General features: G+C 46.3%; 1 protein-coding gene across 6 annotated transcripts in view; it reads right to left on the minus strand.

Annotated features, from left to right (window-relative positions):
- EFL1 (elongation factor like GTPase 1) overlaps window positions 1–14,114 on the minus strand; it is a 1,213,944-nt gene that overhangs the window by 368,449 nt on the left and 831,381 nt on the right. For all 6 annotated transcript variants that reach the window (XM_078684725.1, XM_078684721.1, XM_078684722.1 and 3 more), the window contains one exon: window positions 5,644–5,791. In XM_078684725.1, coding sequence (XP_078540851.1) covers window positions 5,644–5,791 — 148 coding nt within the window. The remainder of the gene's footprint in view (window positions 1–5,643; window positions 5,792–14,114) is intronic.

Consider the following 14,114-nt stretch of genomic DNA (forward strand, 5'->3'; position numbering starts at 1 on the left):
TGGACATGGTTTTTCTTGATCTTCTTCATAACTCGAGGCAGGGCAGAAGGGTGAACAGAAATCCCCAGCATCACTTTAGCCTGAATACAAGTCCTACAGACCGCGTTCTTAGAAATTTCAAAGAGCAGAAGACTTGGTACTGTGTGTTCTTGAATGTGGTGAAATAAACGAGCCAGGGCTCTCCCTACTGTTGGAGGATGTCCTGAGCCACTTTGGAATGCAACCGCCACTCCTGATTTGTAAGGAATCGGTGCCTGAGCTTGTCTGCCCTGGCGCTTAAAGATCCGCCAGGTGGTCACGATCAGGGAAATACCCTGACACTTCAACCAACTCCAGTGGCTCAATGGCTTTTAGCACAGAACCCCACTGCTCCCTGCTTGTTGCAGTATTGTATGGCCAGTTGCTCCAAAAGATTTAAGTAGGGCTGGGTTTCTGCCGGAGATGAGAGTCCTCTGACCTCACCTCTCCCGATTACCTCCTCAATCCAGCAGGGACACATCCATCACCACTGTCAGCTCTTGATGGGGATGGGCGAGTGATCTACCGCTGGTCAAGTTGCCGTCTAGCAGCCACCACTGCAGACCTTGTGCAGTCTCCTCTGAAACCTGGATGACATTCAACAGGTTTCCTTGGTGGCAGATCTACTTAGTCATCAGATCCCCACGCGGAGCCCACATATGCGACCTGGCATAGTCGAAAAGCAGGATGCATAAAGCAAACAGGACACAAAGCCTCAAAGCTGCTCTCATCAGGATCCCAGACCGAGGCTGATATATCAGGTTTAGAGCCCGAATGTCCTGGATTCATTACGAGGGAGGAAAATTGCACCATGTCTAGAACAGTTCCTATGAACTGCTGCAAAGGTATGATTTTGTTTACTGATCGAGAACTCCAAAGAGTTCAGAAGGTTTTCTGTCATCTAGAGGTGGTATATAACTGAGCCTGTCTTCAGCATCAAGTCGTCAGGATACATTAGAAAAATTGCATCCCCAAACCCCGAATATGTGCGAGACCACTGCCATCACTTTCGTAAGAAAGTGAAGGGAGCTGATAAGGCCGAAGAGGAGCAATGGTCCTGGCTGACCTTGACCTGCAGGTAATGTTTGTGGGACTGCATGATGGGCATATTAAAATGCACAACCTACAAGTCCAAGAAGCCATCTTGTCGCCCGGACCCAGGACAGACAGAACATGGGCCACAATAAGAATTCTGAATGTGTCCCTCCATAGGAAGGCTTTCACAGGTTGAAGATCTAATCGAGGACAAAAACCTCCGTCCTACTTCCACATGAGGAAATAGCAGGAGTAACACCCTGTCCCTACTACAGAGGCCTGCAAGCTCTCAGTGGCCACTTTTGCCAGTAGAGCTTGCCCCTCTTGAAGCAAGATGGAGAAATGCTCCTCTGAAAACTGATGTGGGAGGAAGTTGAGGTAAGTCAGAAAGGAATGGTAAAGCGTAGCTTTGCTGGACGATTTGGAAGAACCATTAGTCAGATGTGATGTCTACAACCCACAGGGTGGATGTGCACTGCTAAGGGCACACTAAAGGGGCTGATGCCACAGGGACAAAGGACTGAGTGGAACGATGCCCCTGGTGATACAATGTTTACAAAATCTCCACTCACTAAAGGACTAGTGTGACTGCTGCACTGAAGGTATGGTCTCGTGGTGCCTAAATTCCATACTCTGGAGTAGCCACAAAAGGGTCTGAAGTGCTCAGGGAACTGTCAAGCAGGGGTGACAAGGACCAAGGAGCGTGCTGGGGCTCTTCTTCCCTTAAAGCATTCAATGGCCAAAGCAGTCTTTTTGCCAAAGAGGCTGGACCATCAGAAGGCATATTCATCAGAAAGGCATATACGACTCCAGGAAAGCCAGTGAATCACCTCTTTGTTTGGTAATAGAGAACTGCATAGTGCCCACCGCACGCCCCAAGCAGTCAGTAGCATTTAGGCCAGCCCTAATGACCTGCTTTCCTGCATCCTCGCCAGCCTGAATAGTTTAAGCCAAAGAGGTCTGAGACTCATCCAGGACCTCTGGCAAGATCTCACTGGCCATGTCACAGAAGACATGCATATTATGACCTCAGCGATAGACCGTACTGAGTTACCTCAACATGAAGCTGGAGGAGGAGCACATTTGTTTTTCAAATGCCTCAATCCTTTTTAACTCTGTGTATGGAGGGGGTTGTGGTGAATGATTTAGGGTTGAATTTGCTGGTGGAAGTTTTGACTACCAAACTCTCAGAAGTTGGATGCTGCGTACGCAACCCCAGTTGCCCGGAGCTGGTCTAAGACGCCTGGCACCTGCCTGCTCACCGGTGGGCAAGAGCAATGCTTCACTCATGTGTCCATACGGGTGTCAGTCACAGCTTCATTAAATGTAAGTAAGGGCACAGATGAGGCTGGGCCAGGGTGCAAAACCTCAGTAACAACTTTTGTCTTGTCTTCAACTGAAGGCACCTATAGTTTCCAGGACCTCAGCCGCACATCTAATCGTGATAGCACATGATGTGCTCTCCTCTGTTGGGGGCCCTAGGGGAGGAATCATCCTCATGCCAGGGGAGGTATCAAATCCACTGGCCTCCTGTAATTATCAATCAATCAATCATTTGTAAAGCGCACTACATACCCGCGAGGGTCTCAAGGCGCTGGGGGTAGGGGGGAGGAGGGGCGCTACTGATCGAACAGCCAGGTCTTGAGTATCCTCCTGAAGGTCAGCAGGTCTTGGGTCTGTCGTAGGCTCAGTGGGAGGGTGTTCCATGTCTTGGCGGGGAGGTTGGAGAAGGATCTCCCACCAGTGGTTGTTCTTCGGATACGCAGGATGGTGGCGAGTGAGAGGTCGGCGGAGCTTAGCTGGAGGTTGGGGATGTAGAAGGAGAGCCGTCTGTTGAGGTAGGCTGGGCCGGTTTTGTGGAGTGCCTTGTGTGCGTGGGTGAGGAGATTGAAGGATATCCTCTTGTTTGGAGGTGCCAGTGCAGGTTTCTCAGGTGGGGGGTGATGTGGCCGTGGCGTGGTACATCCAGGATCAGTCTGCCGAGGCATTTCGAATACGTTGTAGTCGTTTGATGAGCTTGGTCGGGGCTCCCCCGTAGAGGGGTTTCCGGAGTAGAGTCTGCTGCTGACGAGGACCTTGGTGACTGTCTTTCTTGTATCTGTTGGGATCCATCTGTAGATCTTGCGCAGCATGCAGAGGGTGTTGAAGCAGGAGGAGGAGACGGCGTAGACATGCTTGGTCATTGAGAGCGTTGAGTCGAGGATGGTTGCGTGCGTGGTCGGTGGGTGTCGGGCTGCCACCAGGAGTCATCCCAGGCTGAAGGGTTGGAGGACATCCGCCTTGTCCGAGTTCAGCTTCAGACGGCTGATCTTCATCCAGTCAGCCACGGCCTTCATTCCTTCGTGGAGGTTGGCTTTGGCGGTGATGGGGTCCTTGGTGAGGGAGAGGATCAGCTGAGTGTCGTCGGCGTAGGAGACTATGTTGAGGTCATGCTGTTGGGCTACGTGTGCGAGCAGGGCCATGTAAATTTTGAGCAGCGTCGGGCTGAGGGAGGATCCCTGGGGTACGCCGCAGATGCTCTTGGAGGCTCTGGAACGGAATGGGGGGAGGCGGACGCTCTGGGTTCTGCCGGAGAGGAAGGAGGTGGTCCAATCCAGAGCCTTGTCTCGGATCCCTGCGGTGTGGAGGCATGCGCATTGTGTGCGGTGGCTGACAGTGTTGAAGGAGGCAGAGAGGTCTAGGAGGATGAGTGCTGCGGTCTCGCCGTTGTCCAGCAGGGTCCTGATGTCAAGGGTGGCGGCGATGAGAGCAGTCTCGGTGCTGTGGTTTCTGTGGAAATTTGACTGAGAAGGGTCCAGGATTTTGTTTTCTTCGAGGTATCGGGTTAGCTGTCTGCTGACGTTTTTCTCAATGACCTTGGCTGGGAAGGGAAGCAGAGAGATGGGCGAGAAGTTCTTGAAGTCTCTTGGGTCTGCCTTAGGTTTTTTAAGTAGGGCGTTGATCTCTGCATGTTTCCAGATCTCTGGGAAGGTTGCGGTCTCGAGGGAGAGATTGATGACGTAGCACAGATGGGGTGCAATGGAGCTGCTTGCTCTGTGGTGCGGGGATGAGTCTGACGGAGAGCCGGAGTGGATTGTGGGCATGGTCTTGATGGTGTCATCGATGCTCACACTGGCCCAGGCTAGCAAGGGGTCGTGGTCGATGGTGTGCAGAGGGTCTGTTGTGTTGCTATCTGTTGGGGCTGTCTGGGTGTTGAAGCTGTCGTGGATGTCTGCTATCTTGCGGTGGAGGAAGTTGGTGAGGGAGTCGCACAGGGCTTGCGACGGCGGGATGTCGTTGGTGTTGGAGCTGGAGTTGGAGAGTTACTTCACGAAGTTGAAGAGCTCCTTGCTATTGTGTGCGTTGTTGTCGGGGCAGTCTTTGAAGGAGGTCCTCTTGGCACCCCTGATGAGGTGGTGGTGGTTGCGGATGGCGTCCTAAATCATCCTCATCATCTCCAGTGGAGTCATGATGCAACCTCAGTAGGGATGGAAGTGATTTCAACTTGAGGAAGGACACAGGAGTCTGCAGGTATTTGGCCTTAGGCTACATTGGAACTGGCATCAATGGAAAGGGGAACGGTGCAGATCTTAGAGCTGAAATGGAAGTCGGCACTGGAGTTGGTGCAGACCCAGGGCATATTTTGTGCAGATCTTGCACTGACATCTGAGTCTGACAGACATGGTACGGTTAAACACCAGTGGGGACACTGCTCCTTTGCACAATGCAAAAGAATATTAGAAGGAATTTGTCAACCCAAGGAAAAGGAGTAGAGCTCCAGATCTGCGTAAGAAGGCAAAGAAAGGAAGGCACTGACATCAGCTTGCAGGGATAGTGCTTATAGTTGGCTCTGCTCTGACACTTTTGGAGGTGAACGAAGTCAGTGCGGAGCCGCACATCGCCACCAGCGACACACAGGAGCATTCTTGTGAAAACTTCCGAATCTAGGTTGACGTGTGGGGAATATTTTAAAGGCGAGGAATCTGCAGTTAGATGTATCCATCAGAACGTGGTAATTTCGTGCCACTTGACTCGTAATCAGGGTCACTGTATCCTACATCAAAGGTGCCATACTTTTTGCACTTAAACCACGGCAGACAGTTGGCAGAAACATAAAAACATGGCATAGGGCTTTGTGCTACTTTTCTTTCTATTATTGTTTTAAAATGAGCCTGCACTTGGCAAGCGGGCGAGTGAATTTGAATAACTGTGTGTGCGTAGAGGGTTACTAGCAAATGGAAGAAAAGATCCCAAAAACATGGCCGGCAAATATATTTTCTTCTGTATGAAAACATGGTGAACTGGTCTGACTGCTTGTGTTACATGCCACACTGCCAGTTTCATGTCGTGGTTTTGAACTGTACATTCACAGCGTGATATGCAAGAACCTATAATCCTAGGTGAGACTGATTATATGACTAACAAAAGACATGGAGGTGTTTAAATTATAGTGATGCACTTTGCACAGTCGCACCAGTCAGCAGCACGTGCCAACATAAGATCATAGTCATTGCGGTGTATTTGCTGCGATCAAAATATGAATGAGTTTAATGTTCTACTAGCTGAGACAACATTGATAAAAATACATAACCTTAAATGCCATTTTCTCACCTTTCTCGCAAGTCATCCAAGCAGCGTTGCAAATGAACTTCACCTGCAGTGACGAGAACATGCTCCCCTGTCTCCTGAATTAACACCTCTACACATGGATCCGCTTGATTTAGAAGTTTCATTCCTTTCACCAATTGAGGCATTTCACCTGAAATGACATAACACGTGAAAATCAATCTCCTTCAGTATAGGCTAATATTGCACATTTGCTTTAGACATAAAAATGAACACAACATTAATTGTTGCACATAAACAAGAGAGAATCAAGATAGAGGACCCAATGACGACTGATGCACAGTTCAAGAATGATTTACTTTGAAGCTGTGGCGTAGCGTGAGTAGGGCCACAGGAGCAGGGCTGGATTGGCCATAGCGGGCACCGGGCAATCCCCCGGTGCGTCGCTCGGGTGGGGGACGGTTTTGGGACGCTGGGGGCCGTATTTGATACAGTGCCGTTTTTGCAGCAAAATCGTCCCTGTACCAAAATCAGATGAAAACTGGCCCCAGCAAAGAGCTCGGTGCACCTCTAACTCCCCCCCCACCCCCATAGCCTCCCCCCCTCCCGAGTGTGGTCGACCCTGCAATTTGACAGGGTCGGTTGTGGTTCCCAGTTCGGCCCTGCACAGCGGCGGTGGGCCCTGGGCGCAAAATTCTTTGGTGTGCAAAATATTTAAAGAACAAGCATTTACAATGCAATAGGTCTCGCATTTGCAAACGTTAGAGCTATTGGCATTGTAAATGACAAACCTTTTATTTATGTGTTGGTTTTGAAAACAGATAAATAAATGGCATTTTCATTTACAATGCCAATAGCTTAATCTCTCGCAAATGCGAGATCTATTGCATTTGCAATGCAACAGGTTTTGTATTTACGCGAGTTTGAGCTATTGACATTGCAAATAACAATGCGTTTTATTTATGTTTCAAAAACGAAAACATAAATAAAAGGCATTGTCATTTACAATGCCAATATCTCAAACTTGCGTAAATGCGAGACCTGTTGGGTTTAGAAATGCTTGTTACAGCAGGGCATAAACAGCAACATATTGTCGAACCCCAGACATTTTGGAGGCTACCAACACAAGGGTGTCTGATTTATGCGAGTTATAAAACAATTACAGCCACATTGCTTTTTTTTTTAACAAATCTTTATTGAGATTTTTAACTTTTTATTTTTACATCGCGGTTACCCCTCCCTCCCCCCCCCCCCCCCCCCCCCCCCCCTGCCTCCCGGTACAGGTAGCATTTTGAAATTTGAAAAGAATAAAAAAAAAAATAGGAGTAAAGGAATAAAAAAAATGATACAGAAAAAAAAGGAATATACAGGCTTTGAAGGATAAGAAACAAAAACAAAAAGCAAAAAGAAATACATCGTTACATTCCTAAAACACTCGATACGTCTCAGCCGTATTGATCTATGCTAGGCTCAATAGCCATAATCTAACTTGGTCCCAAATTTTTAATCCCGTTATTTTTTTCCTGATACCTTTCCGGCTATAAATGGCAATTTCAAGATTATATGTAGCTAAAAAGCGCATCCGCCACTATTGAAATGTTGGTGGATATTGATCCAGCCATGCGGAAGTCAAACATATTCTTACGACTGCCATAGCAATATATATGAGTCCCTGCATGGCAATAGGTCTACTAACTTTGTCTACTCCTAACATGATTTCTGCTGTGCTGATCTCTATATTGACTTCAAATATTTCAGATAGGAAGTTAGAAACTTCTCGTTTAATATTATCTAAAGTATGACATGTAGCCGACATATGTATCAGATCGACTTTAGGTCGATTGCATCTTGGACAGAGAGTCCCCTTCCCTTCCCCCCATTTTGAATTTTTTTCGGGAGTATAATAAAGGTTGAAAAAAGTTTTGTAGCACTGAGCTTGTAGGTTGGTCGACATTAATGTAGTGCTGGATAGTTTGAGTGCTTTGTGGGCTAGATCCTCTGTGATATTGATCTTATTTTGCCAGATATTTGCATGTTTATCGACATCGTCTGGTAGTACAGCAATTAGGCCTTTATAAATGTCTCCAATTTTTACACTGGCGGAGCTGACCACAGTGTTAATTGTGGGAATTTTTTGAAGCAACCATTGGGTCCCCCCTTTTTGAGAAGAAAATCTCTTGATTGCAAAAACTTAAAAAAGTCATGCGAATTCAGCCCATATTTATTTTTTAGTGATTCAAATGAACAAAAACCCGTTGAATCGTAAAATGAGCCAAATTGCGAGATTCCTAAACTAACCCATCGCCGCATACAGGAATCCCAAAAAATTTCGGGCGATTGGTGTTGTTTTCTATTGGAGTATAAAATGAAAATCTGCCTATCACCAGATGTTTCCGAACCATGTTCCAAACTGTGTAGATACCTTTGAGTGTTTTAAATCGTTCTTTTTTTAGATGGCATTCATAGGGTAATTTCCAAAGGTGGTTATTGGCGTTATTACCCAAAATTAGTTCCTGTGGAGTTGGAGTCGAGCAGATGGGCGTTGAGTCTTGTTTGGGGATTAACAGTAAACGACTGTATTTGATGGTTGTAGCCCACCAATAGAATTTAAAATTAGGGAGAGCTAGGCCACCTCTATCCCTTGAGTGTGTGATATGTTTATAGGCTCTTCGTGTTTTTCCATAGCCCCAGACGAAACGAGATAGCATATTGTCTATTTGATTAAAGAGTGTTAGGTCGAAGTTAAGACAGATTGCCCGGAAGAAGTACAAAAATTTAGGCAAAAAAACCATTTTAATGAGATTGCATCTTCCGATTATTGTTAAATGTAGGTTGTGAAGTCTCAATAAAGTTTTATTAGTCTGTTTCACCAAAGGGTCTAGGTTGAGGGCCACTAGTTTATTCAGATCGGATGTGATATTAATGCCGAGATATAATGCATTATCAGTAACTCTTGCATCATCCAAACTGATGTTATTATTTATTACAATCTGGGTTTTAGTTTGATTTAATTTGTATCCCGAAATCTCCCCGAACTTTTTAGCTTCTTCCTCCATTATCCTTGCTGTTGTAATTGGATCAGATGTAACAATCGCAATATCATCTGCAAAGGCTAGAGTTTTAGTTTCATCATTCGATGTCTTAATGGGTAATATGGACGGATTCATTTCTAGCTTTGCGATAAAGGGATCGATGTAAATGGCGAAGAGTAGGGGAGAACAAGGACACCCTTGTCTTGTACCTCTCGTCACTTTGATGATGTCCGATGTGACCCCATTCATCATAACGACCGCTTCGGGAGCAATATACATTTTCTGTACTGCTTGAATAAAATGATCCCCGATCCCACTCTTTGCCATGACCGACCATAGATATTGCCAGGAGACCCTATCGAATGCTTTTTCAGCATCTAATAAAATTAGGCCCATAGGGTCTCCTGCTACCTCGGCAATGTCAAAGAGAGTTATCACCCTCTGGACGTGATCTGTGGTTGATCTTCCAGGGACTAACCCGTGTTGTCTAGCAGATACAATTTTATGAATTAAAGGTGCCAATCTACTTGCTAACAGTTTGGAATATATTTTAGAATCCTTGTTGATTAGGGTAATAGGACGGTATGTGCCTAGTTCTGTCGGATCTTTATTTTTTTTGGGGGAACACTATAATTTTTGCACATGCCCAAGAAGCCGGAGGATTTCCATTCATGAAGACCTGGGTAAACAACTGGGTTAGAATGTCTTTGAGTGGGCTACTGAATCTGACATAAAATTCCACGGGAATACCGTCTAGACCTGATGCCTTACCAGATGGAAGACTGCGTATGGATAGTAAAATTTCTATCCAGTCTGGAGTTTCAGCGAGAAGTCCCTCATCTGCTTTCGATAGGCAGGGCCTTATATCCGAAATTAGATACTCATCGATTTTATCTTGTTTAATATCTGTTTCAGAATAAAGCTCTGCATAACATCTCCTAAAGGCATCCCTAATGTCGTTTGTATCATGAGTTAGGCCGAGAACGGGGTCTCTTATAGATTTAATTGTATTTTTAGAATTTTGTTCTCTTACACTAATAGCTAATTGGTGCCCAACCTGTTCGCTCCATTCATAGATTTTTTCCCTATTTGCAGTAGCTTTGACGATTGCTTTACGAGTGAATATTTCAGATATTACGTTTTTTGCTATTTCTACATCTCTGATTGCCTCTTCAATGTTGCTCTCCCCTTGAAGTAATCTAATTAGATCTTCTTCTTTCCTGGCCAGATTCTCCTCTAGATATTTTAAGTTTTGTTTATCTTTTTTGTTATTTTGGATAGAAAATCTAAGGGTTTCCCCCCTTATCCCTGCCTTTGATGAGTCCCATACCACCTCTAGCGGGGCGCTACCCATGTTGAAACTTAAAAATTCTGGGATCCATTGATCCATATGGGTACAATATTTATCGTTGGTTAGCAGAGCTCTTTCAAATGTCCAGTTACTGCGTTCAGATTTAATAATGTCAATATCAAAACTCAAAAGCAGAGGATTATGGTCTGAAAAAACGCTCGGCAGCCTATTTATAGAGCATTTAGATAGGATTACATTGGAGATGAATATATAATCCAATCTAGCCAGTTTGCGATGGGGGTGGGAAAAAAAAGTATATCCATGGTTTTGCGGTGTTTTCATTTCCCAACAATCTACCAGCCCATGAACATGACAAAGTTCCAACAAGGCCTTGTAAGTTCTAGGTTTCCGGCCTAGATATTTAAATGTTAGTTCAGAAAGCCAAATTGGTGGGAGATTGATGTAAATATCCCCACACATGATCATAGGAACAGGCCAGTGTGCCAATTCGTTAGATAGGAACTGTAACAATGTTGGATCGTCTGTGACGTTGCCATAGATTGAAGAGACAGTACATTTTTTCCCACTTATACATTGACACTCTGTAATAGCCCATCTACCAGATGGGTCTGAAGCTGATCTTAAAAAACTTAAACCCCCACCTCGCGCTAAAATAGCTACCCCCCGAGTTTTATTTGGTTGGGTGGTGGCGACAACTACTCTGTATCCCAGGTCTTTAAACAGATGTCTCTGTGACCCCTCTATATGCGTTTCTTGAAGACATATTATTTCTGCTCCTATTGAATGTAAACCTATTGCTAATCTTTGCCTTTTTTTTATATCATTGAGCCCACATATATTCATAGTTAATATTCTCAATTTAGCCATTTATTTTGTAACATTGGTGTACTACTAAAATTAAGTCTTTTTTTCCCCTTTTTTTAGTCATTTGACAGTATGCTCTTCTTGTCCTATATCTAAGCCTGATCATAGATTCCACCCTTTCGATTTGCCTGTACCGCAGCCCCCTTCCCCCTCCCCCGTCTTCCCCACAACAGCTAAAACCCACCCCCCCTTTCCCTCCCCCCTCCATCTAATGAGGCTACCTGTTGCCCATGGGCCCAGGTTGTGGGCATCTCGCTGATCCTTCGGAAGTTGGTGGCTCTAGGCCCTGACCCCTGTAACTTCTGAAGAGCTGATAGTCCTAGTCGGTGATTTTATTCTGCGGCTATTGTTTATAGGCATTTAATTATTCCACTATAATACTACCTGTCAACCCACTTTTTTAAGGAGATTCTCAGCTCACCCTCTCTACCTATGACTCGACCCATTGACTGTAAACATATGGTCTCTATTTGTTATGTTTTTTCCCTTTGGAAAGATTTGCTTTGTCTTTACTGTGGTCAGATATCTCTTCCAAATAGGATTGCGCTTGAATTTCGCTGGAGAAGCTTCTCGTTGTGCCGTTGAATATAACTTTTAGTCTGGCTGGACTCAGTAAGAAGACTGTTGCACCAATCTTTTCAAATGGGGAAAATAGTTGCCGTAGTCGCCATCTTCTCTCGACCGTTGCATGGGCAAAATCGGGTCTGCTAAAAAAAGCATATCCTTTGTAATGTCTTTTTTAGGTTTTGCCTACGCAATGCGTACGAAGTACGCATGCGCTAGCAAAATCTAATGATATCTCTATCTCTCTCTATGTGGGGTCGGGTATCCGCCCCCTCCTCCCATTGGCTAGCTCCATAAATGGAGGCTAGCCATTGGGAGCCGGATCTGTCCGTCAAAGGCCGGACCAGATTCGGGGGCGTTCCCGAGAATTTTTCCCTTGCTCACGTCATGTAGACGTGTTCACTCGGTGGGCGGGGCGTTTTTGCGGGCTCGTCGAGGTTTGTTTCGCCGGCCGAGGAAGTCCAGGTGAGTCTTCCCTTTCCTGTCCCCCCCTCCCGCTGTTGGTTCGTTTCCCGCCAGTGTGTGGCCGTTCCCGCCCCCCTCCCGCTCTCCCGTCAGTGTGTGGCCGTTCCCGCCGCTCTCCCGTGGCCGTTCCCGCCCCCCTCCCGCTCTCCCCCCCCTCCTTGTATCTCGTAAGCCTTTGTTGATTTTTGCCAGCTTCCCCCACTCATTTTCATGGCCCTCCTAGATGATTTTCAGGGCCCTCCCAGAGTGAGAATCCTGTAGCCGGGTCTTCTGACGTGGACATTAACTGCGCCACGGATTTCTCCTCAGACAAGCTTCCCTCTCCAAGCAACGCCCTCTGCCAACCCCGGCCTCATGGGGACCGGGGATTTAACCGAACGGACTTAAATTAAGATTCCAGCGGAGAACTGGAAGGCTGCCAGGACGCACAGCCCCTCTTCCTCTAAACCCAGCACTACCCCCTGCCACCCCCAATCCCGCAGTTACTTCGGGCTGCTGCTCCGTGTCCCCACGTCGGAGAGGCCCCACGTCTCCGGCCCGGAATGCCTTAAGAGGACCAGTCCCTTCTCCCAGAAGAGCCGTAAGAGCCACAATTTCCCCTGTCCGGAAGACATCGATGTACCCCTCCGCTGGAAGCCAGAGGTTCCACGGGCGATTGTCCCCTACGAGGAAAACGCCGAGAGTCTTGGTGTCTCCAGCCCGGAAAGGTCTGAGAGGTCCAGTATCCCCTGCCAGGATACCTCGGAGGGGCCCGGTGTCACCCACCAGGAGAGCCTTGAAATGCCCTGTGTCCCCTTCGAGATGGGCCTTGAGACTTCGAGCATCCCCTACTCGAAGAAGAATCGGAACTCTATCCCCTTCCCGGAAAACAAAGAGGGGCCTTGTATCTCCCCAGAGAATCCAGGGGAAACCGGGCTATCCCCTAGTAAGTGCCACGGGAGGCCCGGTGTCCCCTCCCAGAAACATCCAGAAAACTCTCCAGCCCTCAACTCGGAGGACTTTGATAAGCCTCCTAATGCCCCCTGTTCGAAGACGCCCCACTGCGCCTCTCGGGACACAGTCGAGGTCCCTGACCCAGGAGGATGCGGAAGATCTAGGAGTCACGGAGTGCACGAAAAGCAGAGAGACCCATGCAGAGACAGCTGTGGCTTCCCCACCTATGCCATCTCCCAGAGGAGCCCAGAGAAGCTGTGTACCCCAGGACCAGAGACGTCCTACGCCCAAAATGCTGAAAGTTCCAGAGGGCTTGTCCAATGCCAAATGAGTCCAAGTGTTTTCTTTCCTGAAGGGCCTAGGCATGTATTGCTCCTGCTAGCTCACCCTGATGATGAATGCATGTTCTTTGCACCAACCGTCATAAGTTTGGGGAAGTTACGCTACTTGGTTTCCGTGCTGTGCTTTTCCTCAGGTATGGCAGTCAAACTTGCCTGGCGTCTTGATTGTATTTTTGTGTGTGTCATGTTTATAAAAACTAAGGCACTTTTCACCACAGCTGCTCAACAAGAATTTCTGATTTTTTTTTTTACATAAAGCAAAGCATGTGGCTGAACATTAAGAAAGTGATGCTAACATTTCCCCTGCGCCCTGAATTCCACTCGAATACCAAGATGCAACCCATCAAATCTTCTTTAGACTTGAGTACATCACTGGTCTTCATCAGTCATATTTCCTTCACGTGACAAGTGCAGCATATCCGTGTACCAACATGTTTGTAAACAAACCCCAAAGGTGTTGCTTCTAAATAAAGAGGTTGCTTGGTTCTAATACATTAGATCAATACTGTAAATATCTATACTTTGGAAACTTGATGGGATAAGTTAAAAAACAAGTAATCTAAGCAGGAATCATTACAAAAAATGTTTATTATGGGCCTAAACGTAGATATTCAAGAGTGTTGACACTTCGGTATGACAAGCAAACACGTGTTTAGTCGATAGGCGACTTTCTCAAGGCTTGTAGCGATAATTGTAAATCAACAAAAAGACAACCCTGTCTTTCTCTGATATGAAGATAACCAAGAGCACGTGGTCATTCTGATAGAATTCAATAGTCGGAATGAAATAATATAGTCATCTGTATAGGAATCAGTAATCCGAAAGATTGTTATGATAGACAAATCAAAGCCATATAGTAAAGCTTCTTTAAGTAACGTTCTTCAGGCCATAGCCAGAAGTAAAACCAACTTCCAGCTCACGTCCCGAGAATTACTACGCGCCCTTGGTTATCTTCATATTAGAGAAGAACAGGGTTGTCTTTTCGTTGATTTACAATTATCACAA

The sequence above is a fragment of the Lissotriton helveticus genome, chromosome 3_2, assembly GCF_964261635.1.
Source record: "Lissotriton helveticus chromosome 3_2, aLisHel1.1, whole genome shotgun sequence".
Lineage (NCBI taxonomy): Eukaryota > Metazoa > Chordata > Amphibia > Caudata > Salamandridae > Lissotriton > Lissotriton helveticus.